Source organism: Rhea americana, unplaced genomic scaffold (genome assembly GCF_003343005.1).
Source record: "Rhea americana isolate MKP2758 unplaced genomic scaffold, rheAme1 scaffold_86, whole genome shotgun sequence".
Lineage (NCBI taxonomy): Eukaryota > Metazoa > Chordata > Aves > Rheiformes > Rheidae > Rhea > Rhea americana.
The window spans coordinates 2,543,358-2,570,012 of record NW_028187044.1 but is presented as its reverse complement, the minus strand read 5'-3'; the positions used below and the strand labels follow the sequence as shown (position 1 = coordinate 2,570,012).

The 26,655-nt window shown below is 41.9% G+C and overlaps 1 protein-coding gene across 1 annotated transcript in view; it reads right to left on the bottom strand.

Annotated features, from left to right (window-relative positions):
• GRID1 (glutamate ionotropic receptor delta type subunit 1) overlaps positions 1-26,655 on the bottom strand; it is a 492,844-nt gene that overhangs the window by 98,078 nt on the left and 368,111 nt on the right. The window contains exons 4-5 of the mRNA XM_085323688.1: positions 21,739-21,792; positions 9,647-9,820 (exon numbers count right to left, since the gene is read on the bottom strand). Of these exons, the coding sequence (XP_085179814.1) occupies positions 9,647-9,820; positions 21,739-21,792 (228 nt within the window). The remainder of the gene's footprint in view (positions 1-9,646; positions 9,821-21,738; positions 21,793-26,655) is intronic.

Sequence of the window (26,655 nt, the reverse complement as noted above, 5' to 3'; positions counted from 1 at the left end):
TAGATGAAGGCCTTAGCCACAGTGATCCACAAATTTGCCATTTACACTTTGGATTTCTCTGTGGCTTTGGAGAAGATGGTGCCTGGAGACCAGAAGAGGTCTAGAGCTGGAACTTAATGCACTGTAAACTTCCTATAAAATGTCACTCAGTCATGAAAACATTAAACATATATCACTGTCCCATCACCGGCTCTAAGTGAACTTCTAGTATCATCTTCAGGTCCTAATCTTTAGAAACAGAAGGTTCAATGTTCCATGATCTGGAGTTCAGCATAAATTTAGAATCTAGTCGCTTAGAAAAAACTTTTGGAATAAATAAATATTAACAAAAATACATAAACAAAAATTCAATTCAAAAGCATCGAAACAGAAAATAAACAAAAAAGGATTCTCATTTATTTAACAAGAATTGGAAGGGACTAATCMTGGAAAGGGATTTTATTGCCTCTTTGCAATGCAAAATCTGTGAACACTGTCACTGAGAACCTCTCCCATATGGCATTACCAATTTTTAATACGGTGGTCTTTCCCTCTTTTTTCTCTTCAGTCTTCCTCAACAAACAGTTCACATCCCTCATATTCAGTATTTTATCCAGTTAATACTTATCCTCTTAAAAGGATAAGTTCCAAAGCAGTGGTTTTCCAGATATCCTCTGTTTTTAAGAAAAGTAAGTRCTTAGGAGAGTTAATGATAGGAGTCCCAGCAGCTAAGCCTCTCATTGTGTTACGTCTCCTCGGCTCAGTTGCATTTGTCTCCCTACTCTGAGATGTTTGCTGAATAACTTTCAAACAAAGCACCCAAGTGAATCCTTATTATTCAGCAGGGCACTTCACTTCTTTTGTGTTAAGCTAGTCTCGACAGAAAAATCCTGCTTGCTTAGAAATAGATTTTAGAYGCGTAAGGAAAAAATGCAATCTCTTCTGCGCCACAGTGGAAGGCAGGCCCTCCCAGCTTGCCACGGGAGTTCGTTTCACACCCCCACTTYGAACTGGTAACTCCTGTGAAGTTGCCCGAGCAGCCGCAGAGCAGCGCTGCTTCTGCAGCCTCGCTTCCCAAGACAGGTTTCCTAGTTTGCCAGGACAGAACTGTAGGGCAAAGCATAGGACGTACCTGCCACACCTCCTGGGCACACCGCTTCTCCTTCTCTGCCTATTCATTATGCTTTTAGAGAAGACCTCTAAGATCTTTGCGAAACTCTCCACCTATATTGGACTGCACGCTGGAGAGAACTGGTTGAGGATCTTGGCCAACGTGACCATGAACCCAACTCAAATACCCTATGTTGCAAAACAAAACAATCATTTGTGTATCAAGCTACTCCCTACACTTTAGTTGAACCATAACTGACCTTTTATCACCATTCTCTCATTATTTGCCTTGGAAAATAAAGATACAAACTAAGTGACAGCAAGAAAGAGTCCACACAAGAGRAATTTCATACAATCTATTTCCTCCTGTCTGGAGATGTGCATGAAGAGAGAAGAAAACCCAGACAAGCGATACAGCAAGTTATTTTTTGCCATGGAAAGATGGTTGTGCGCACCCTACTCCATATACTGCTCCTGTTCCTGCTATACCGCAAGCCTCCTCTGAAAAATTACTTTACAGTAATTTTTGTCAGCAAAATACCTCTTTTCATATAATCATAATCTGAGTGTTTATTCTAGTAAAAAAGACATGTATATACACATTATTCAGTTTTACATTGCAGAGTCAATATTCTGCGGAAGAATACGTTGATTTTATTCACATAATCAACATTTCTTTTTAAACTAGAAAACGTGCAAGCTAGGAAAAAACCCAACTGCAAAACCTCCACAATTGAAGCTAGATCTGTGTTATTACAAAAACAACCTTTTTCTTGACATTTTGTTTGGTGACTCTGCTAGTTAAGCCAACATTAGCAAGAAATACAGAAATGTGCCCAATTAAGGTTAGAAATCTTTYAAATATCTGCCTCAAATAAAGCATCTGGGTTTTGGTCAGTGATCAAATTCTGTGAATAAACACTGAGTTTATTTAAAACAGGAGAAGGCAGGATGCTTATATTATAGCATTTTTTGGTTAGTCCTGTAGGTCAATGGTACCTTTCTTCGAAGTGTAGAAAAGAATCAAGAACAACCCAAAACATGCTGGTAACTTAGAAAATAACATCCTTTGGCTCCTGTGTAGCTTACGGAGGAAAGTCTAGCTCCTGAACACCAACAGCGAGAGTGAAAGTCTTTGCTTAACCCCAAATGGGAACTAGCTTATGCTAGAAATCAGAAGAAAGGTACTAGGTCTAAGCTCATGCCTGAGGAGTGCAGTGACAGAGTAGGCGAACTACAGCTAAAGTAGCTCTCTTCAAACCTACACATTTGGCTTTTTGGTCATTTCCATAGTCAGAGAGAGGGAAAAGCAAGTTAAAGACTAAATCTGTTTGTTCTGTACGAGGAATTAACAGTATTTCAAAAAGCGACTATGYGCTTTTCTATTACTGTTTAGTGTAAGCTATATTTTTATCTTCTCTTTTTTCTGAATTTCTTTTTGAGGTAGAAAAGCACGAATACTTAAACCTCTTAAATACATTTCTCTTTGCTAAATCATACGCGCTTTTACCTGATTTCATTCCTATGTGTATATTTTCTTATAGATAAAAAGTTACTCAAGAAAAGACACAGAAATTCTGGCCTAATCTCACAGTGATTAGTGAATATCTAGCGATGCGATGATTTTCTTTGTTTCCCTTATTTTCTACRCTTTTCCTTTTAAAACATGAAAAATTCCACAGGCCTTTGCAGCTTCATCAAAGCAAGGTCATCATAACAACCTTGCTCACAGCACATGCTACTATTAACTTGAATACTTAAAGCTCTGTCAAGAGCATCATCAGTCACTGTATTTTAGAAGAAAAATGGCTTTCCCCAAAACCTCCTGCATAGGTAGCAGGCTGCATTTGCAACACCACGAGTTTGCTGCAACCTCCAGAACAGTGATGCTGTGAAAGCAAAAAGGGTTCATCGGATGAGGCCTGTATGCGCTTGTTACTGCAAGTACACACAGATTTCAATTTTCAGCTGACTATCAAACCCCCACGGCAGGCAAAAATGACCCGCGAAAGCAAATTTTTGAGCCACTGAAGAGATCAGTTGTGCCCTGTTTCCACCCTTGCTGTCCGCGGCAAGAGAAAACAGGGTATTTGGAAAGTAGTCCTCAAGCASCATTCAGGACTGGAAGCAAAGCAGGAGGGAAAACACAGGCAGCGGAATCRTTTCCATTGGGTTTTCCAAGCTCTGTCACATTTCTCGTTGCCCCTGTTTATACATGCATGGGGGAGTGGAGGAGGAGAGACACATATCTGCCTGCAGGGATTCCCTTTCATATAACAAAAATTTCTAGATTAGAAAATAGAAGTGCTTTAGGAAGAAGAAACTGTAATTTTCCATTCCTCTTGATTGCCAAGAGCGGTGAGAGCTGGAGGTATTAAAACTGTAATGAAGTGCTCTTTGACCCATCTGCTAGAAGAATGATCACCATCGATAAGAGCTGTAATTCTGTGAAGTATCAGCTAGAAAACACCACTCTTTCCCCAGAACATTAACAAGTTTTCACTGTACGTGAGTAATTTTAGGCATGTTCTGGTATATATTCTGAAAATTATTTCAGACATTAGGGATCTTTACTTTGCAATGAGGAAAAACCCACTCTGCGCTAGTAGAGGCAGAGCAGAAATTTTCAATGAGAATGGAAATCTCTCCTTAAGCATATTATTAAATGACATTTTATTGAGATTTTTACATTAATTTCAGGAAATTTCCCAGTGCATTTTTGCTTGTAAAAATGCACACTGCGATAACGCTTATCTCCTTCAGAAGCACTAATCRCAGGCTCTTCGAGGCGGACAGCGAGGCACCGCGGCTGACCCCGCACCATGCCCCCGGGCAGCTCCGAGCTGCCCACAAAGCCCGAAGCCCGGCCAGACGGGCCGCTGGGACGACCGGCTGGAAGCAGGACCAAGCAGACGGAGGCGGCGCCGGGGCTGGACGCGGCCCCAGCGCCGGGGGGAGGCCCCCTGCCCTGGCCTCCGCTTCTCCCCTCCACGTCCGGGCAGCGCCAAGCACAGGGACGTGCCCGCGTCTCTCAGGAGCGGCGGAGGCCGGCGGYGCGCTTGCGGTGTACCGGCACGCTTACTCGGAGGCTGCGGGGGGAGACTGACAGCGAGAGACCTCTGCCGTTTTCTTAAATTAGTCTGCAGACCCCATCGCGAGACTCTCTGCGGATGCGCACGGTTTAAATAAATGCTTCATTGCTCATGGAGAACAAAACCTCAGCCAGCAGCCTGGCATTCGCGAGGAAGCCGGAGTCTGAAAACAAACTTTCATTAAAGACTCAAAGGTCAGCTTCAAACTTCCAACGGGCTATTTATTATTCCTGAGGCAAATGAAAGCCTGAATACAATTTTCACAAAACCGCAGGGAAGAGATCTCACTAGTATATTTAGTCAATCTCCCTAGCAGTAATGAATTTTACTGGTGTATTATTTAGTGCTTTGTCCATACTAATTTTAAGTGTCTCGAACAACGGGGCTTCCACAGAGTTCCTCGCAAGGCTGCACTCGGACATTTTTTATTGATAACCAGCTTTTACTCCTTTAAAAATTTTCCCCTCTGTATCGAGCTACACACCTCACGCCACTCTCTTCCCTCCCTACAATTTATATTCTTTGAATGCCCGATGCCCTTCAGCTCTTATGAGTATTTATCATAATTATGAGAGGTTTCTTGCTCAATTTGCGTTCTAAGAACACATCAACAGTAGCACAAGGCCCGAGCCAACCCGYAACGCCCCAGCCTGTCGGCGGCAGGCATCGGCTTCCCTCGCTAAGCGTCTCGAGAATTTGGCACAGCTAAATCCCACCGTCCCGCGCGCCTCTGGCAGGAGGCACTCGAGCTACGCTGAGGGTTGGACTAGACGACCTCCAAAGGTCCCTTCCAACCTTATGATTCTACGGTATCTATGATAAAGGGAAGCGAGCACTGCTAAGGGTCAGGCAAGAGGATGAGAGATAATACAGGAAYCACAAAATACAATACAAGAAGGTTATTGTTTCATACTCTACCATATGTAGACGAATATGGGTGCAGGCTAGGTTTCAGAGGCCTTAAAAATCAAAAAGTGGGAGCACTTGCTTCTAGCCACCGCTGTCYGCTGCTTGATAAAGCACTGAACAAAAATTCAATTAAATATCTAACTATGCAAATAGATACAAAGGAACGCCACGCCAACGGAGACAGCCCAAGCAGAGAGGAAAAGCTCATTCCAGGACTTAGGTGGGTTCTAGCCTCCAGGCTGCTCACAAAATCCTGCTGGGCCGGAGGACACCCAAGTTATTTTACCAGCTCTTCTGTTAACATGTTTGTATGAAAGACACAATATACGGTTTCAGGAAGAGATTATGCCCTGCAATGGGCCCTAAGGTCAATTTAAGCCAATTTTTCACTCTGGCAGTGCTCAGAGGCAGTTTCACCATGACTGAACGCCCAAGTCAGACTTTGCTAAAGAGACGTGCAAACATAGCTTTGCAACGAAAGCAAAAAGGAAAGTGTGGCTCACCAATCCCCCCTAAGATTTTTAATAGGGCTCAATCAATATTTACTGCCTCCAGCAGCACTTAACAGCAGAGCAGTAACAGCAGTTTAAATAGGCCAAATAACAGCGGGACTGCTCGGCTGCAGGACCAGGCCCTTACCATGTCCATGCACCCACACATGTGATAAATAGCTCCATGTACAGTAATTAGATTGCAGTACTTTCTGAAGTGAAGGTGTCTCGTAAGTAAAAACACAGCTATGAAGGAGCAAGTGCAATTAGATGCCTACAAAAATGTTGGATGGTCAAGTCCTTGAAGGATAAAACTATATTTTCACATAGAGAAAAGTAGTTGTTTCAAGGAATACTCTCCCACGCTTCTCAACATCTACTCTTCAAACATGTCAAAGCAACGCCTGGAATAGATCTGAAGTAGAGAGGTGGGACTCCGAATCCTGTGAGAAATAACCTCATTATTTTTGTGACAGTTTGCCGGGGTTTTCTCCTTCTTTTTGTTTCTTTAAATCTTACTACATATTTTGGCTCATATTAAATAATGACAGATGTCCTATGTCCCTGTAATATGCTTTAAATAAAAATAGTCTCGTATATATTGAACATATTAACTATATAAATAGTAAAAAAACAAAAACAAAAAAAAAAAAAAAAAAAAAAAAAAAAAAAAAAAAAAAAAAAAAAACTGCAAGAGGACCACATTTCTAAAGAGGGATCTTTCTTTAACAACATTACCAGCAAAAACCCTTTTGGTTTTACAACAAAACACATCAGAAAGAACCTGGTAAAAGATCTCAATCACAAATCCAAGTCTGTAGASAGGCTTCAAAATAGTATTTAAAAGGGAAGGGTATGTAAAGAGGAAGCTGGTTATGCACTGAAATTTCTTCAAATTTACTATGTAAAACCGTCTCTGAGATGATCTAAACAGTTCAGYGATGGTAATCGCGCTCTACATTGGCAAGTGACATTCAAATGCCATGCAGGAGTATGCACTGGGAATACCTGTGACTAACTGGATCTACCTCTAATCCTGCAGAGCTTCCAAAGGCGCTTAAGTATTCTCTCTCCAGAGGAGACAGTATTGACAATGCTGATGGGTGAAACCACATTGCCAGTGGAAGAGAATAAGGTCTAAATTATCTCCTTTCCACTTTAGAAAAAAACAGAAGAAATGGATACAGAAAATCCTGTATGAAGAATAAGACAAGAGATAAATGTAGTCCTCTGATTTCAAATAAAACCACCCTGATGGGAAACTTTATAAAGCTTTTTCCTCAGTTGAAGCACAAACCCAGCTGGGTATATTATATGTGCAAGAAATAAGGGCATGAGCAAAATTTTGACAAGTGAGTTGATGGAGTAAGATTGGATTTCCACAAAGCATTCAGAACAGATGAGTTTTTGGATGAGCTTGCAGAACAGCCTGATCTTTAAAAGCCTTGTCAGCATGCCAAGAGGGATGATCACCCACTGAAAAACAACTTTCCAGGATATGGTACTAAAGATACTGAGAACAAAATTGTTCCAAAAAGATTTTCATTAATTTAGCCAGAACAAAGTTAATAATCCATGACGTAAATGTTTCYTTCTTTACAAGCTTGTTAAAAACACTAAATTCTCCCCTATAAAATCTCACAGCTAGAGGCTGACAAGAGATTAGCTTCTTCTTTAAAGTCATTAAATAAATAATTAACCAACAATAGCTGGTAAGAAACCTTGACAACAAAAAATTATTAATATGAAATTGCCCRAGGGAAAATGTGCCAGGGATTTCTAAACCGGCGTTAATCAAACTACTTTAAAGCAGCGCAAGGCCTGAGCACCAGCAGGTGGTCACTGCCACCGGTGGATTCGTGCTGGTGACACAAAGCTGGGAGCTACTGCAGCCTCTGGCAACAGGGTAATTTAGTGATGTACTTCTGTACCGCAAAAGGTCAAAACTATTTTTTTTTTTTTAAGCAAAAGGGAGGAAATAGAAGATTGGAAGTACCTGAATTGCAGGGCCAGTAATAATACATCGGTCATATTTAGCAACGAATATGAGCTGTGTACCCATAAGTTGTTATACAAGATGTTTTGGCAACATCTGTGAAAAAAGGCAGATACAGAACACTTCAGATATAACTGCACGTGCTAAAAACATCCTGTATTAAATCTGCAGAAACCTAAAGGTAATTCAAGACGTTCTGCAGGTGGCTGACTTAAGAGCCTGGTAACAGTGCACAATATCCCTCACCTTTCAGGATATTTCATTCCCGTAAGGCTGGACATGGAAGCTGTGGAATGGACCTCCAAAAGGCAACCTATCTGCCACCCCAGAGAAAGCAGCACCCTCCTGGCACCTTTTCCTTGCCTCTTAGTTCAGACAGAAGGAACTAACGAGCAAAGAATCACATTACTATTCCATCCTTTTAATGACAGTTTCTAAGGTGGCATAGTATTTCTGGAAGACAAAAAAATCTGAGGATGTTTTTCTTCTCAAAGCCCACATTTGTCAAGCAGTAGGAAAAGTGTTTAGATTCCTACAGGGTCCTTGTCAGTTTAGTAAAAGGGAGCAAGGCTATTCATGCTAGCAAACCAATTACTGTTTTAGCAAATAACAACTTGCTTGGAGAGGTCTGTCAGAGTCCTCCAGATGAGTCTCTGGATTAGATTTTGCATAAGCCAGCATAGACAGCAATATTCAAAATCCTGCCATAATRTAAGACTGCCCTCCCTCAAGCGATTTGTTGGTGCAGGACAGACACATTTTTCAACATGATGGAAATTGCTTTGATTCTCTGAAACGACCAGCCTTTTCTCCTCCTTACACCACACCTAATAAAAAACCAAAGCTCCTTTTCTCTGCAGGCCGGGAGGGGACTAAGCTTTCCCTGGAGCAGGAAGAGCAGAGCAGCGGGCAGAGCTGCAACACGTAAGGCTGGCACTTCTCAAACTTTGCCCGTGGGGGAACCCGAGCCAGCCAGAGCTTCGAGGTGGAAATATCCACACCCCTCTCTTGAAGGTTTTCCGTCTCTATAGCTACAACCTACCAGCASAGCACAAATCGCAGAGGTTTCCCGTGCCTCCGCCTCTCCCGGGGCATCGCGCTGGCGCTCCGCTCGGCGCAGGCTCCGGCGCGGCCGCTCTGCCACGCGGCACCCGCTCCGCTCCGCTCGCCGGGCTGCCGCGGCCCGGCCAGCCAGCCGCCTGCTCCCCACCGCCCGCCCGAGCCTCCCACGCTCGACCATTGCATCCTCACCTGCGCCGCCCAAGGGAACGGCTTAATTCGGCATTAAACGGCTCCGATCGAGTTTACATGCTCTCCCAAGTTTTCATGTTTTACCCAGCACCATCTGCCAGACTAGGAATGAGATTCTTAACAGTCTCTAAAGGTAACCCAGACTCACAGAGTCCAGCTGAAAGTTCAAGACCTACKCTACTCAATTATTGTACCGTCCTTGGAAACGGCACCTAAAATTAAGCTTAAACTTGAATTACAGTAAGAAAAATACAAGAAGCCCTAAGATGTTGCCTACATCAAGGTCAAATCTGTTACTGAAATCTGGAACGCGAACTAGTAGTCCGTATTTCACACGCTCAGACAATTACCAGCTGCTAGAGACTTCTGATGCTATTGAAGTGGGACAGATTGATCACATCAGCCAGATTCAGGCTGTTTAACTAAATATGAAATGCTCCACAGCCCAATACCTATCAGAGTCCTGTTATCCTCACAGATTAACCCTTTCACATCAGACACAGGCATAAATGTAATAACAAGCAGTACCAGCACAAAGGTTCTTAACAGGATGAAATATCCAAAATCAGCTGTGAGTTAGTACAATCGCTTTCTAATACTTTACAAACATAACATCAGAGCTAAAGCCATCAGTCCTGGGAAATAAAACAAATAATTAACTTGATCCAGTAAAAAGTTGACCAAAAGCAACATGTTCAGATCTAAGCGTACTCATTTTATTCTTCTTTCTTACGTCTCCTCTGAAGTTACACAGTCACGGAAAACCACCTCACGTCAAATTCCTAAAGAGGACCTTTCTGCCRGGCACAGCTACTGACCTGCAGCATCTGAAGATAGCCTTCCTGGGGATCACACAGCAGCGAGGAGATTCGGTGGTTGTTCCTCATGCACCTCTGATTATTGTCCCTTGAGAGGGGGAAAATTTGCCGGATAACTGTCATCCTCCCCAGAGCACTATGTACCAACTCCAATATCTCATTATCAGTGATTTCCTGCGAATAGAGACACAGTCTTTTAGAAACATATACTTATCCACACATTTTATACATTCATATTGTTATTTGATAGATGTTTCTAAACAGACAATGAAAGAAAAAATTACACATGCACACGTTTTGTCTGGACCAAATGATTTTATGTTGTGTTTAATAACAGCGAYGGTATTTTTCTACGCATCACCTGAAACAGAAAGCAGTGTACCACACTACCAYGTACCTTGGCAATCCTAGTACTCTCGGGGGTAATTCCTCATTGTAAAGTACAGGGACAGTCTCAGTAGGTTGTAAATAAGGAACAAGAGCCTTCAGTTGGAGTCCRGACCACATTTATACAGAAAGAGTTTTGGTTTAAAGGAACAGAACCTCGCGACACGCCCAGAACAAAACCACAAATGCAAAGCACCACCGTCTTTAAACCTACAGGGTCCCAAGAACAAGCTCACAAGAAATTTCTTTCCCCGTTAGACCAGCAGATCATTTCTGCAGACTAGGACTGATAACAATGTAAGGAGATCTAAAKTTCCCTGAATTAGGAAAAGAAATCAAGAATAGGGGAAACTTTGTGGAAGGAGCTGACACACTGAGGGACCCACATTTCCTCACACAGACTATTTTGGGATTAGGAGCAAGGACGCCTCAAGGACAGGACGCTCCTCTTTCCAGGCTTGGCATCTYCAGAGCGCCCCAGCCTCCCATTTCACTCGGGGAGGAAGCCAGCGCCGGGCCGAGCAGGGCTGCTGGGACCACTGGTGGCTGTCGCTACCCGCCAGGGACCCGCACCGCGGGACGTGCCTCAGCAGGCGTGAGCCKGGGCCTCCGTTTTTAACGTTCAGGAAGATAAATATTTTGCTTTCCTGCTGTTCGCTGTGCCAGGCTGTGAGCGAAATGACTGTGGGGTTATTACAATCACTTGCTACAGTTCACTACTACTGTAGCTTTGGCTCTGTTTAGTTCTTTCTGCCAGTTTCCCAACTTTTTTAGGAATATGAATTTTTAACTTTGCAGAAGGTGAAATCCTTTGTATTAATGACAGACCAACTGGCGYGGAGAAAAAGAGACAGAAAATCAGAAAATAAATATTCTCCTACAAGGCAAAGATTTTGAGGCTTCTTAGGAAAGCCTGGGATGCCCCTGCGGCCTCGCAGGGAGCCGCGGCAGCAGCCCCACACGCCTGCAGACCCCTCCAGCGGCTGCTGGCGTCCTCCTCGTGGTGGCCATCAGCATCAGCAAGCGATGATGCAGGGTTTCAGTTCGGCAGGGCAGAGGACATTAAAAAGGCTGCTGGAAGAGCTGAGAAGAAAAGCTCTCCCCCGAGCCGGAGCTGCAACAGCGGTGCGGGGCGCCGCAGGCTCCCGGCCGGGCAGCGGCCGGCGGGGACCCTCGCCCAGCCCGGGCGGCCCCGGTGCCACGCGCTCCACGGCCACCTGCAGCCTCACGGGGACRAACACAGAAAGCAAGCCAAAAAGGGAAAAACGAATATATGTAAAGCTGGCTTGTGCTTTTGCACCCCTCAGAATAACAGCTCAATATTGGAAAAACAGGTCTAAGCCTACATGGGAGAAGCAGGGGGAAAAAAACATTTCACGCTGATCTTGTAATTAAGCTCTATTTTGTCCAGTTACCTATTTAAAAGCAATGCGTTTTTTTTCTGTTAYGTACATACTATGAAACGTTTCCTTACACTGTGAAACCAACAGCTAAGCAAAGTATTTAATTTAGTCCTCGAGGTTTTTCCAACCAGCGCAGCCCAGATCCCAGCCCCRCTTGTGGCTGCCTGGCCCACCGTGCCGGCCCGCGCGCTCGCCCCGCCGCCGCAACGCGGGGCAGGTCCTTCCTCAGCACGCGTGGTGGCGTTTGCTTGTGTCCAAGAGATACTTCAAGGGGAAAAAAACAAAAACAAACAAAAAAACCCCCAGCCCCCTCCCCAATTCTCTGTTCTTCCTATGTGCATAGCATCTCAGTGATGAAGTTCACTCTTGAAAAATCTGGCGTTCATTTAGCTGTCTGTTGGGTCATTTGGGGCACTCATTTATCTGTTTACTTATCTGCACACAAAGAACTTCAGTTGGTTTGTAATACCTAGCCATTCTGCTCAGGGGAATATTTAAATCTGCTCTAGTTGTGCTCAGCTATTGTAACACAAATTGCAAAATGAGACAATTATGTTTCACATTAAAATCTCTATTTTCCTAGAGGTAATGACAGAAAATTATAAATTTTAATGACATTAATAATTTAAAAGGACCAAAAGATATTTCCACAAAGCATGTCCCTGAGAAAATTGGAGGATTAAACCAAATGGCAATGAGGAGCAGGATGCTCACRGACACAAGCTGCAGATTTATGGGGAATTTTCGCATTAGGATCAATACTATTTGTTGGGTTATTTTAATTCTCCTGAATGTACTGTGCAAATCTATAAAGGGACACTTGTCTCACTTGCTGAAAATCCAGAAAACATCCTTCTATAAGCTGGTTTTAAAACATTCATGACAGCTTASAGTGTAGATAGATTTATTCAAACTGAACACTATGCTGGCTTCCCCACATCCCACATGAACACACACACACATATACACTAAGGTTAATCCTTTAAGGCAAGGGCACAATCTACTTTTCATAGCGCTGACAACATTTTAATACAAGTCTGCATGTAGAGCACCTGTCAAACTCCCGTCCCCACTGTCCTCCCACACACCCGATACCACCTCACCTCTTCTTTTACCCAATACTCCTCAAAATTCCTACAGAGATGTATTTATAATTTCATTGAATTAGCTCTATTTAGAGATATAAGGACTCCACACTGCATGCCAAACAATCTTTTTTAGATCATAGAGAGCACCTGTACAGTAAAAGATCCTGTGATTTAACAAAGCATTATTTCATACTAAAAAGTCATTGCATTGGAAGAAATGAAAAGCATCCAAAATGATAACCATCAGAAGTTGGGCAAAACAGTAAATTGCCATTGATTTTAATATGGATTTCACTCTTAAGAGAACTCATAACAAAAAACGAGTCTAACCTCACTGCTAGTTGACTGAGACTGCTTCCACATAATTCAACCTGAATTCTGTACCTGAAAAATTATTTTGCGTGGGTTGCAGGTACATACGCAGTACTGCTTCATACATATACATATGTATCTGTCTCTATATATACACACACACACTCTTTTCAAGGGTATATAAGAAAGAGGAAATTAAACATTTCACGGAAGAACTTCAGCCATGTGAAAGGTAGAAGCTAAAAGGAGAGAAGTAAGATTTTTCTGGGCAARTTGTAAATATAGATTACCTGGAAACAAATTGGAATAAATTTAGATATGCAAATTATTAACTTCTGCTTTGAAAAATGTCATTTGCTAAATCTTAAGAAATTTTCCACAGAACATTTCTATGATTCCTATTCAATTTTTTATTTTTTAAAAAAATCTGTGCATTCTGTATAATTTGAAAAGATTACACAGATTTTAGAATGCTTGCCCTACTTACATTTGTGAACTATCTTTAAAAATTCTTTTTTCAGGCAATGTAAGACATAGGAAAGTAGAAAAGATTTATTTTCTTCTTGATCTCAGAAGAAATACATGCATTATTACGCTGAATGATTATTTTAAAAAGCCTTTTGTACTTAAGAATACGTACATAGAGATTAACTAGATTTCTGGTTCATCAGACAATCCTAGTTCTACTGAAGGACAACTGAAGCCATAACAATTTATTTGCACAGGCCACTGGATCTCACTGTTGATCATCTGAAGACCATATATTACAGCGATTTCTACCAAAAAAGAAAAGCAAAGAACCAACATTGCATTCCTGAGCCATGGACTTCCTCCAGATTCCTCTACAAGTCCTGCAACAGGAAAACCTTGTTCTTCACACATTGTCTAACACCAGCCTATGTGCCACCTTTGGGGGAAAAGGGGGATRAAGTAGTTTGCTGAGATTCACTTTATTTGGTAATTGTTATCCTCTTCTCTCATTTTTCTGAACTTTTCGGAAAATATTTTATAGAGGAAAGTAAGTACCCAGATGATGATTGAGAAATCACTTGATTCTCAAAGCAAGGGGACAGAAAACTACAGACTTACTGGGCCCATCTGACATGATAAAAGAAAAGATACAAAGCAGTGGGCTGCAGGGTAGAAATGGAAAATCAGAAACACGTCACACCAAGACAGAGACAATGCAACACTTTCTCATTCCTCATATAACAAACCACCTCTTAAAGATAGTGAGATGGTGCTGAAGGACCTACAAACACAGCAGAAATGAGAAGATGGAGCTGGAGTCCAGCAAAGGGTGAGTGGAAAAGCGGGGTGTATCAGAGGGAACAGGCTGAAGGGGAAAGGAAAACACACCACAAAACCAGATTTTTTTTTCACACTTGGCCCTAGCTGTTCAGCTAGGCTGCATCTGCAAATGCCTTATTAATCTGCTGACGTCTAGAAATTCAGCTGCTGGCAGCACCACCAGCATCACACAGAATGTGTCACTGGTCCAAAAGGGAAGAATAAGGTCAACTCAAGTCTAAAATTTTGGACTTTAAATTTGAGTGCTGTGGTTACCCARCCACCTTGGGTAACATCATACCACCACAACCTGGAGCTCCTCTGTTCTTTGGCACTCTTTCTGCCTGAGGCCTCTTGCCCTGTTGAAATTTGTACTCTGTATTTTCTAATCTTTTCATTACTACTGCTGCAGAAATTACAAGGCACTTTCTTCYTACTTCACTTTTCCCTTCTTCCCCTCCTCCACAACTGTCAGGGCTTCTTCTGTCAAGTATCATCACAGCCTGGAAGAAGCTATCCAAGCACACTGCTGTTGCAATTGCTATAGTGGWTTTTCTGTGCTTACTGCCTCCAACTTTTCCATTCTAAGATCTTTTCTGTGGACTGAAAAGAGAAAAGGTCAAAGAGCTGCCCTTTCTAGATGTTACTTAGCTTTACTTTTATTTTGCAATTGAAGCTTACAAGAGTTTCATCCATCTAACTACCAAACATTTTGCTTTCCTATAGATTTTGAAACCATAGGATACTTCACTCCTGCAGCTATTAGCCTTGAGCTATGTATTTCTGATTTCTTACTGAAAACAGATTTTCATCAGTAACAAACTTGTCCCTGGCATTTAAATACCTGTACTTACAGCTAGTGCTGAACATAATAAGCAAACTAAATAATCAAAAATAAAAATTATCGTGTACCAATGATTTTTAAAAAGCCCTTGTTATTAAGCTGAGGCTAGCACGGCGAGATGGGCTGGCCTGCAACGTTCTRACAATAAAATGGAGCTTTGATTTTGCAATAGATGTTACAAACACAACTTACCTTTCTGCATTCCAGCGTAGGTTGGTTGTTTTTAAACAGACCAATAACAGAACAAGTTTTTCTTTGTGCTAAAGAAATGAGTCCACATTCAACCTCAGAATTAAGCTACTCCACACAGCATCCTGATGTACGTGGAACTGTGCAATACAGAAGTATGGACTCCCACTGTGCAGTCCCCACAGACAGGCACAGGCATGGAGAACCGTGCTAGTGCATCCACCAGGACAATCTAGCACGCGATTCCTCCCTCCTCTGGAAGGCTTGACTGTGGAAACTTTACCGTGGTCACAGAAAAACGCAAGGGAAGACTGCACGACACAGTTTTACAAGGAACAAAGCTTTGCTTTATTAGGGAGGAATAACCTCCTCCCCTCCTGAAGTGTCTTGTGGAGACAATTACCCACATGGGTCGTTGGCAGAGCTATTAGGAGGATCCCCCCCACCCAGCACCTTTCTCTCCTACAGAGCTGCRTGAAATATCTCAATCATTTAGAAAGTAAGGAACTAATGTCAAACTTCCACCTGTTCTGCCCACTATCCCCAGGTTCCCAGTTTGAGAATTTAGTAGCGAACAATAGGTTGAATTGCAGCGTTTGTTACTGCGTGCGGTACTGAATGTGGTAATTCTAGGACTGAAAAATCAGAGTAATAATAGGTTATTGTGTGTTAATAATAAAGACCCCTTTGTATCTGATCTGATGAGGGTTAATCTGGATCAAACAGGATGAGTTCAATGGAGAAGCAACAAACAAAAACTGTAGTCAAGTAGAAGCTCTAACCTTTAGTTTTCAGATTTACTTTTCACATCTCATAATTAAATCTATTTTTAAAGCACTGAAAGTGTCAGCAATTCATTGCTATGCATCTTTCTACCAAAGCTACATACGATTACAACATACTCCTCCATTTCAGATGAGTGCTGTCTAGAAATATGGTCTAAATTCATCCTTGGCTTAGTCAAATCACTGGAGCTGCCCCAAAGGTGGATTTGGCTGACAGCATCTAATCAAATACACTCACTCCAGCTTGCTCARTAGTAAACTGAAAAGGATGGATTTCCAAGGCAATGGGAAATCAAATAYGAGACAAAGTTCTCACAAACTTTATGTTCATCAGCAAAGATACTAAGTAAATGATTTGAACACAARTATATGTGGTGACTATTTGTATAAACTTTCACTGTCATCTTTAGAAGAGATGTATGAAAAAAACTAGAACAGCAGGTGCATATCAGAAAAGTAATACCACCAGCTCTGGCAGCATTCATAATATAGTTATATTTCTCTTTCCAAAAGAGAAGCATAGCAGTCTTAAATAGTTTGAGTTGGAACCAGGAAGGGGGTAGAGTGAAACAGTAGCAAAGGCAGTGTTATGTTAGAGAGGTGATGAGATGGAAGAAAGGAAGTTGTTCCTATTCATTACCATATTTAGATTATCAGATATTTCCTGATACTTAATCTAATTCTTACTGTTGAAGGTTAAATTGCTTTCTCCTTATCTTTCCAGAGTGAACAAGTGATCACATTCTTCTTTGCATTATATATGTTCTACTGCTATATTCTTGCTTCATCTTCTCTATTTCAGAGAAGACAAACCCAATTCTTTCAGCCTTTCCTCATAGGGCACATTTTTATCAAACTCTCATCATACTATTTTCTCTCCTCTAGATTTAGAAATTATTCCACATCCTCTTTCTCTGTTTCAAGTGTCTTGCCCAAAACTTGCAGTACTGTTCCAACAAGATCTCACYGGTGCGAAGCACAGCAAAGTAACTGCCCCCTTACCTTACAAGGGTGTTTCCATTAATATATCTGAGGAGCACATTTTCTCGCAAGAGTACAACAGTATTGATTCACAGTCTGTTTATTGTCCCTGATGATCACAAGTTGCTCCTGCAGATGCTCACCAGCTATAGCTCATTCTGTAGCTGCACTCCTGAAGTATTGAATTTCACCCTGGTRGACTTCAGAATGCCTCAGACTCACCAAAATAATCTCAAACTAGTAGAGCTGTATTTTTTTTTTTTAACAGTCTGGTTAACTCTTCTTGTAACGCTAGAAGCAAGTAAGTCAGTAAAAACATTAAAGCTGCACTTGCTTTTTCCATTCAGCAACAGCCTTACACTTTTCTTTACTTTCTGCTAGATCTAATCTTTTCCTGTTGCTTATGACACCTAGCATGACTCGTTTTGCACTTCAGCCTGATTTTTCTTATCATTCACTTTCTTTCCCCTTTATGCTCCTCATTAATTATCTGCGCCGTTCCCYCCACTTTTTTTGTAGAATTCCTCTTTGATTTCAAGATCTATAGAGCTATCTCTATGCAACCATAGTGATATCTTACTATGCTTCCTGCCTTCTCTTCACATCGGCATAATTTGTTATTGTGCTTTAAAATAAACCTCCCCCCCCAAGCAATTGTCAGTTCTTTTGCTATCTTTTATTTCTCCTATTATCTTCTCCAAAGCCCTACAAGCTGTGAGGTTGCAGAGTCTCTTTATTTAAGTCTATTATCCTTGTTCTCCTGTTCTCATTCCTTCCCCCTTTTCAACTAGTGAATGCTACCWTTTCATGGTCACTTTCACACAAATTATCTTCTTTTCTATTCCTAACCTATTCTTTTTTAGCTGTAATTAAATCTGAACTGTCTACGGTCTTAACTTTTTAAAGATGCAGGTATAACATTGTCAATAAAAGGAAATCACTAAGTCTTGACCATGTCCTACCATTACTTTTTCAGCTATCAGGGCAATTAAGGTCCATCATTAAACGAATTCTTGTTCTTTGGGCACTTCTATGCATGCACAGAAACCTTCTCCACTGCATCCACCCTTTGCCATTTCCTCACAGATACACAGACACTTCCCCTCACCTCTCCTTAGCTTCAGAGCAAGCATGTATAGTTTGGATAAGCAACGCTACAGGTCCTCCCTTCATCCATACCCGTCATCCATGAAAAGATATCTCCCAGCCGACAGTAGTTTTGTGCTATGTCCCACCATGTCTAATGCCTTTCAATTTAAACTGTAAATATTGATGACAGTTTGTTGAAAAAGAAATGAAAGGTGTCTGATAACAGTGAAACAACATTTCAGTTACTCGGCACCCATTCCACTGTTCAGTGAAGAACAATTGATTATTTTGTGTATGTGTATTTAACTGATTTTCATATGTGAAAGTTTAGAAACTTGGAATTAGAATTAAATTCATCAGTGTATACCAGTATAAAATCCAGATATGTTTTATATCAGCATAAAAAATTGTATTTAAATTGAATTATTTTTTCAGTCAAAAGTCCAGTTTTGCAGAACACTTTCCTTATCCTTCCCTCAATTTGGAATGGAGAAAATTTCAAAACCATGAAATTTCCCACTAAGTCAGAAACATGGTTTCTACTCCTACTTACAGCCCMGGACCTACTATAGCTGATGATAAAAAAGCTGACAGACTCCTAGAGCATTGCTCCTACTGCAACCACATGTAGATTCAGTTTCAAACACTGCTCTTTTGCCTCTCTCTCAGAGGTATGTTCTGGGCACTRTACAGCATTTTCTGTGAACATGCAAAAAGAGGGAAGGGGAGAATGAAGAATGTCAGGAGAAACCAACAGAGATGCTTGATATCAGGCACCAAAGGGAAAGAAATGCAAGTAAAGAAAAATRAAACTAGAAAAGGAAAACAGAAAAAAAGACAAGAAATAAATGCACAAAACAAGGAGAGCATCTACAAGTGTGCCATAGTGATGCCACAAGGAGAAACAGCACATATCTGCTGAAGCTGGTAAGCAGCATCATCAAAACTTACAGGCATAAATGACAAAGATACAGACAGAGGCTCACATACATTCTCATAGATCTTCTTTAGCATGATAATTGCCATCTTTCGTGACTTCCAGCACAATCAATGGTAATCCAAGGTTTTGGCAATTCTTAAGACAAAGCGAGGTATGGAGTAGTCATTGCTTCTCAAAAGCTGTTTGCTTTTTTTTGCAGGGTTTTACACAAAAACACATCTGTTCATTTGCAATGTACAAAATTTACCAGCATACGGTTTTAAGTTAGCTCATCACAGGCTTGGTGGTGTTGATTACTTAACAAAATTAAAGTGATAAATTAGTTCCAACTCTGAAATTTAGCTTCTATTCTGCAGACTGAGGAACAATAAAGATAAAAAGAAAAAAAAAACTAGCTATTTATTCAGTTATCATTACAGAAAGATTAAAGTATTTCCATTAAGACTTAATAATAAACCTCTTGTAGAAATAGTACTGTGCTATATTTTCATTCTTACTATAGCAAAGTAAGCACAAGGTGCAAGTCTTTACTGGCTGGAAGATGCCAGACGGGAGATACTGCAGCCCGTGAACGGGCACTCAAGCTCAGTGTTCATCATCTTGAGTCCACAGTGGCCTATCCTGTGCCCTATATGGTCTAATGGGTACGGAATTGTAAGCATATATACCARTATAGTCTATACGGGTACAGAATAAGCTTATTCCGCACTCATATAGTCCCCTATATGGATCCTCGAGGCGGGAAATGCCTACCACAGCTTGTTTCTACAGTCCTGTGATAATTCTCAATTCATGGAGAATTACATCAAAAACAGCTGATTTGATTGTTAATAAGAATGACAGTGCTAGGAGGTTATTAAAAGTTAGTTCCATTCCGCAAACCATAGTCACATATCAACATCTAGTCAGAGAACAGCTTATTTTCCATCCAGTACCCACGCAGTCCTCACTGGTACCAAGTGGACAAACATGTACGAATTGAGGATAACCAGTTTATGTTACTGCTGGCATAGGGRTATACACAATATTAAACAATAAGCAAGCCCTAAGGAATCTGTATTCTATAGATAAATTCCATGTGGAGGTTCAAAGAATCTTTCTTCCATGGTATCTTCCAGCAACTAAAGTTCTTTGCTTTCCTACCAAAAAGAGAATGATCAAAACATTTCCTCTTCTTTTAGTCTGCATAGTCTTTCTCCAAAGTTTTATGAATTTGAAGTTTCTGTAATTGTCTGTTTGAATTAACTGTGTTTTGGTATTGGTAAGTGTGTGCATTGATACTTCTCAATAAAGAGTATTTATGTTATATGCTGTACCTATAGCAACAAGATCCTTATACTTTTTTAGGTGGTATGGAAAATCTAATTTTTTCTTGTCTTGTGAAGAATGAATTTATATGTTAGATTCACATTTTGTTATCACAGCTTCCCTATCCAGTGGGAAAAAAAGACTTCTCAAAGTAAGAGCAAACTAGGCACCTTTTCTGATGTGTATTTGTATGGACGGATATAGTTGTGCATGAGCACCGAAGATTTTTATTTGGGATTTTTCAGATTCAGGCTTTATGAAGTGATTTTTAATATCTGAACAATAACTACAGTAGTAACAAATTCAGAAACATCCCCTCTCCATAAATATTCAGGGCAATATGCCCTGTATTATCTTCACATGGATATAAATACTGCTTCCCTAAGCATATTGCTGATACTTTGTGCTGGGCCGTTACTGCAGCTGACAAATCAGGAAGTGCATAAATGTACCCAGAACTAGAAAGGATTTATAAAGTCTTTATAAGCAGAGATTTCACTCCCTTTCCTAGTCCTTCTATTTAATTACAGAGCGTTTCTAATGCCACACAATGCAATTTATAGTTATTATTAAAAATAGTCTATCCAACATTATTAGCTAGGTGCAAAGAAAGCAATGAGAAATTAACAAAGGAATTGGTTATTAAATTAAAGGCTATGTGCTTAAAATACAAATATGAAACAGTGAATATAGTTAGCTCTTTTTAACTTACATATTTTACTATCCTTTAATAAATCATTATTAAAAACAGAAGTATACAAAATAGTGCAACTTATCCTGAACAACCAATGATTTATAAATGATTATATATGGTACAACATTTCAAGCTTTCCACAGCTTTTWAAATATGAGTCAGCACTGATTCCCAATAGGGCATCTCAGTACTAAGATAAAACAAATGATCATAGTAGCAAGAGACGATACCMTTTGCTGCAGACAGGAAATCCCACACTTTAATTTCCCACTATCCTGRATCTTGGCCAAAACACCAACACAATTCTGCACTAAAGAAAAAYCTTCTTGTATCGTGTAACTGCCTATCCTAACAAGCTAAGCCTACAAGCAGCCTCCGCGCTCCTCCCTGCCRCTCACAGCCCCTGACCACAGCCTCTCCGGCCGGCGAACGGCGAGACTCTGGCGTGCATGCACGCACGCATTTATTCCAGGTTTCCTTTGAGATATTCTCTTCCTACCAACAGCTAATGGGATAGGGTCTTCAGTAAAGTGGGAAAAAACAGTCTCTCAGCTGCTAACATGTACGCTGAAGCTTTACTTTGGTATTCAGCCTATGCCAGTTCAAATGAGACAGATGAGCAACGATGCCACACAGTTTGCGTTTTGTAGCATTCAAAAAGCAAAGACGGTAAGTTTGGTGTATCAGACAGTTTGGTTGGGTTCGGTATATCAAAACATATGAAACAAAAGATGATGATGAGTGAATGTACCAAGCTATCTTGCCTCTTTTGGCTTTCTTACCTCATTTACATAGACCCAGTGACTATCCTTTGAAGCAAGGTTGGTTTCCACAGCCTACAAAAATAAAAAAATATATAATAATAAAAATAAATAAAACAGGTGAAACATATTCAAGAGATTTCTTACATTAAAAAGGTACTACTACAAACGTCATTCTGATGGCTTTCAGTTGTTTTTGGCTTTGTTTCAGTAAAGCTCTTTTAATCTATTTTGTTGCTACTTGACAGAAAGGTATTTTTACTGGTTGCAGTCACATTTCTCTGACTTCAGTATCTAAACCAAAGCACCCTGTGCCATGAAGATATTCTGTAGAAGCACCAGGAAGGCATATTGCAAAAGGGTGCTACACCAACATGGTAAGGGATCCTATGATGCAGGCAGAAGAGAATGTCTTTCCCATGGTATGTAAGATTTAACTTTCATGGGATTATATTTCTAAAGGATCCTCATAGGTAGGGTTTGTTTTCAACACGTCTCAAAATATACTTTTATACCTCTTATTACAACTCTGATAGTCTTTTAGCCTGTTCAAAGGAAAATACCACTTYGAGCCACTCAAAGAGAAGTTCATATGAGTCACCCTCTCTTGCAGCTTACATAACACCCAAGAGAACATTATGATTTGCACGGACATTTTGCTGGCTTCCTAGTATGGACCTGGATGATTACTGCAYATTATAATGAACAGCACATCTCATCAGACAACATATTTATCAGTACACATACAATCCTTATGTTTTGCTAAGATGTTACAACTGGAAAAGACCACCGGCACAGCCAGTACTACTGGCAACGTAGTACTAGCAATGAGGACCCTCAATGGAAGGATTTGGCAATACACGTGGCAAGTTTCTAACTGTCTGCTAGGACTGACATGGATATGCTCACTTTAAGATATTTTGTAGTTTAATAAAGAGCTGCGGAGCATGAAGAGGCGCACACTATAGTCRTAATATCGGTAATGTCCTACTTAACACACAGTGAAACAATTATATATGTTCATCTCACCTAACGAAAGAGGTGAGTGCAGGGGGCACGTATCTTAGGAGGCAGCTCGTCGCACAAAGCCAGTTTTCTACGTTCCTGCCTTCAGCCACCTCCACCTGCCGTGACAACATGACCCCACTTACTGAACAGATATAACTGGTCATACAGCCACGCTATAAATGGTCTTAGGGATCACTGAAGTGAATCTGCTTAAAAGACAAACACAAATTAAAAAGACCCTTCCATTTACCATATTTCAACCTGGAGAATTTCAGCTCCCTGCTCTCTGTGCGAGGCCTCACGGAGAGACGCAGGGGTGCAGAGAGGCTACRTGGGCTGCAGCACAGCACTGAGCAGAAACAGCATCAACCAGCTTTGTCTCCAGACCAGGATGGTGTGATAAGCTTCTCAGATATTTAACTTTGGCTAGGATGAATCAGCTCCTCTCTGACTACAAATGACTGGTTTAAAATAAACACCCAAAACTCTCCTACATGAAACAAAATGACAAGATAGCCATCTCTAACATAAGCAAAGGGAGTAGCGACCTGGTCCCAATAAAAGAAAAAAAAAAAGAAAAGAAAAAAAAAAAGGAAAAACTGGCTAAGTAGTCATCATCAATATTCACCAACATTTTAACACAGCTCTTTGCTTATATTCTGTGTTAAAAAACGTGTTAATAACTTGCTTGTTACTGTGTTTAAAAACATTATCATTTGCCTATCCTGTACAAAGCTAAGATAATTGTAGGCAATGCACATACCTCAATCTGTTTCTCATTGTCTATGCAAGGTGAGTAGAGACTATGAGAAATTTAAATTATTCCTTCAAAGAGACAAAATCCCCAAAAGAGAAATTGCAAAACAAATCAAAACAGAAAAACCATCGCAGCCAGGACACAGTATTTATCATCATCTTAAACTGCATTATGGAAAATTTGGCCATCCCTGGTGTTAAGGTAGAGGAGAAGCACTAAACGAAACACTTCTGACACGATAACCCTCTCTCAGGCCTGAAGTGACAAATTGCCTCCCCTGGTAATTGTCCACAATTGTCCACCTTGCATTTCTTTTAAGCCAGTAGGCAAATTAGACTGCCCACCTAATTGAGGAATTGCAGCTGCTAGGAAGGCTAATGGCAGCGGAGGTGAGGGTGAAAACATGCAGACCTCCTTATTCATCCCTCTAACGTACTCTTCACACAAAGCCAAAACAGCCAGGTGCTGTAAYGTATAGAGGAAAAGCAAAGTGCTGGCAACACAAGAAAAGTAAAACTAAACACTGCTCAGGTGCAGAGTTATTGCATTGGCTACACGTTGAGATTTATCTGCCACAATGAGCAATTAGTACGAATAAATGTTACGGCTGGGGAGCCAGAAGAGCCAGGGAGTTTGAAATGAATTACCGTAACTCATTCTTCTGGGTTCGTATATCCGGGCCAAGGTTTTAAAATCAGGTGCCTAAACGTGGGCTGCAGAGCCAGAGCGCGAGCCCACCCAGCACCTCCTCCGGCAGCCAGCGGTGCTGCGCTCCAGAAGCCTGAAACGCAGCGTAACGGCRGGTAGGCACCCTCAAACTCTATAAATACCTTCAGTTTAGAGCTGCAGCACACAGCACGGAGCAGTATTCTAAACCCTGACATGCTGAGAGGACCAAGAAATTCTCGTATTTTGTTTTTCAGATTTTGTGCCATAYATCCGGACTTGCTGTCCTAAAGAATCCTAAAATGTCCTAAAATGAACTATTGAAAGAGACAACTCCGAGGTTTCGACCTGCTGCTAGCATTGGGGCCTAGGTGCTGCATTGCCAGAGGCCACGGAAGATCTCGGAGACCTGCGATATCCACAAGCAATTCGTTTAGAATTCTTGGAATAAGAAAGAAATTATWTATGTTTGCAATTTACAGAGTTTCCAGTTCTTTACACAGGAGAAAGTATCAGCATTTGGGAGACTATGGTCATCCATTTTTAATTAGTTCTTAATTATTCACACTGTTCAAGATCTTGCAATTTATTTAAGCTGGTACTATCATCCCTTCAAAAAAAAAGAAAATCCTGAAGATCCTGAAGGATCTATTAAGGCCTGTTTGGAAACGCAGCCTGTAACCAAGTAGGCCAGGAACGCTGCCGATCGGCGAGGCTGAGGAAAAGCTCTGCCATCCGCCGGAGCAGGAATCGCGCGCTGAAACGTGCAGTGATTTATGTCAACACGCGAACGGCGTTACCAGAAGCAGGCCAGGCGGGGAGAAGGGGAGCGGCGAACGCAGGAAGACAGTCGGCACACCCCACGGACCTCCGCCTCCGCGACCGCCGCGCGCCAGCGGCTCTTCGCACCCCGCTCGGCCTTCCTCTTCGCCCTTCGAGGGCGACAGGCCCGGACGCGACAGACGCGCCCCTTCGAGTTTCCTGTCTTCCGCCCGTCACCCGCGGGCAGAGGGGCCCGGGCAGCAACCGCGGCGGGACGGCGTCGCGCCTCGCGGACGCTCTGCGAGGGGCCGGCGCCGGCCCGCGAAGCGCGGCCCGCGGCCCCCTGCCCCCAGCGCCTCCCTCCCCGCCGGAGGCGATCAAACTGCTCGCTCTCGCCTTCCCCGAAAAGCGTAGGAAAARTTCCTCAAGACCGTTTTGATACGTCACAAGGAAACGGCAACGGGACAAAAATCCTCTTTTTTACAGCATTTTGTGTGGCCTGAGCCAAACCTGCAACTGCTTGCTTTCATTAGCAGGAAATAGACTTTTATATATTTTTTAAATGGCTTTATTTTGGATTTAAATGGCTGGGAAAACGTAATAGGAATTAGGGAACCGGTTTAGTTTCCAAAGAAGAGCTACAGACCAGKTTTTCACTGCAATACCTCTGACAGTAATTAATTGGATAGTAYCAAAGAGCACCTGTTTATCTGGGAAGCTTTGTGTATGCCTTGGATACAAATAAGTTACGAGAGAAGATGTGGAAAAGTCAATTCTGATAGAACAGATGGGTTCAGTCTATATCCTCTATAYACTTGACAACATTTAGGAACTTCTTCAATTAAAACAGTGCGGCACATGTCCAGCASTGACTGGTACAGGTAATAAAACTGCACAGAACAATTTCGCTGTACCAGTTTCTGAGAGTCTTGTAACTCATCAGACCCTTTCTTTCTCTTGCATCTTAAACAAATACCTGTCAGTTCAGTATCTCCAGAGAAGCGTAACTTTCGTAATGTTTTATAGATTAAAAATAAATAAAATAAGCCTTACTAGTTGTAATAAATCAAGTATTTCTAATAATTCAAGGAAAAAGGTCAGCTTTGGATCATCTCCTTGTAATATTTATAGTGAAGAAAACTGCAAACTGATAGTTCCTAGCATWTATTTGTTAATCTTACCATTAACACACGGATTAGGAGAGTTTTTCCAGGCTACAGCTTGGCCGCAGCCCCGCGCACTCATCCCGCAGCCATCACCCCCAGGCCGGGGCGCAGTAAGTCCCCCTCCGCTTGCGGCGGCAGCTCAGCGCCCCAGCACACGCTCGCTTCGCCAACGCGACGGTCACGCGCCGAACACGCTCCCCGCCTTCAGCCCCCGCCTTGCTCCGCCTTACCTCGCTCTCTGCCCGCGCTCGAGCACGTAGCGCCAGAAGACCTCCCCGCGCGGGGACAGCTTTCCAAAGCCACCGGAGAGCGTCGCAGCAAAGCGCGGAGCCCGACGTCTCCGTGCCCCTCCGGGGCGGCCGCAGCGCGAGGGACGACCGCAGGCGSCGCGGCACGCTCGCTCCCCGCCCACGCAGACCTTCTCAGCGAAGCTAAGGTCCGCGCTGGCACACAGGCTGTGGCAAGAGCCCGTTCCTGACTTGCGTCTCCGCTCCCCCATAAGCTCAGTAACTCAATAAGAAGGAAAATAAAAAAGGGAAATACAACCCAGAACAAATCCCCAAATATCAACAAAACCAG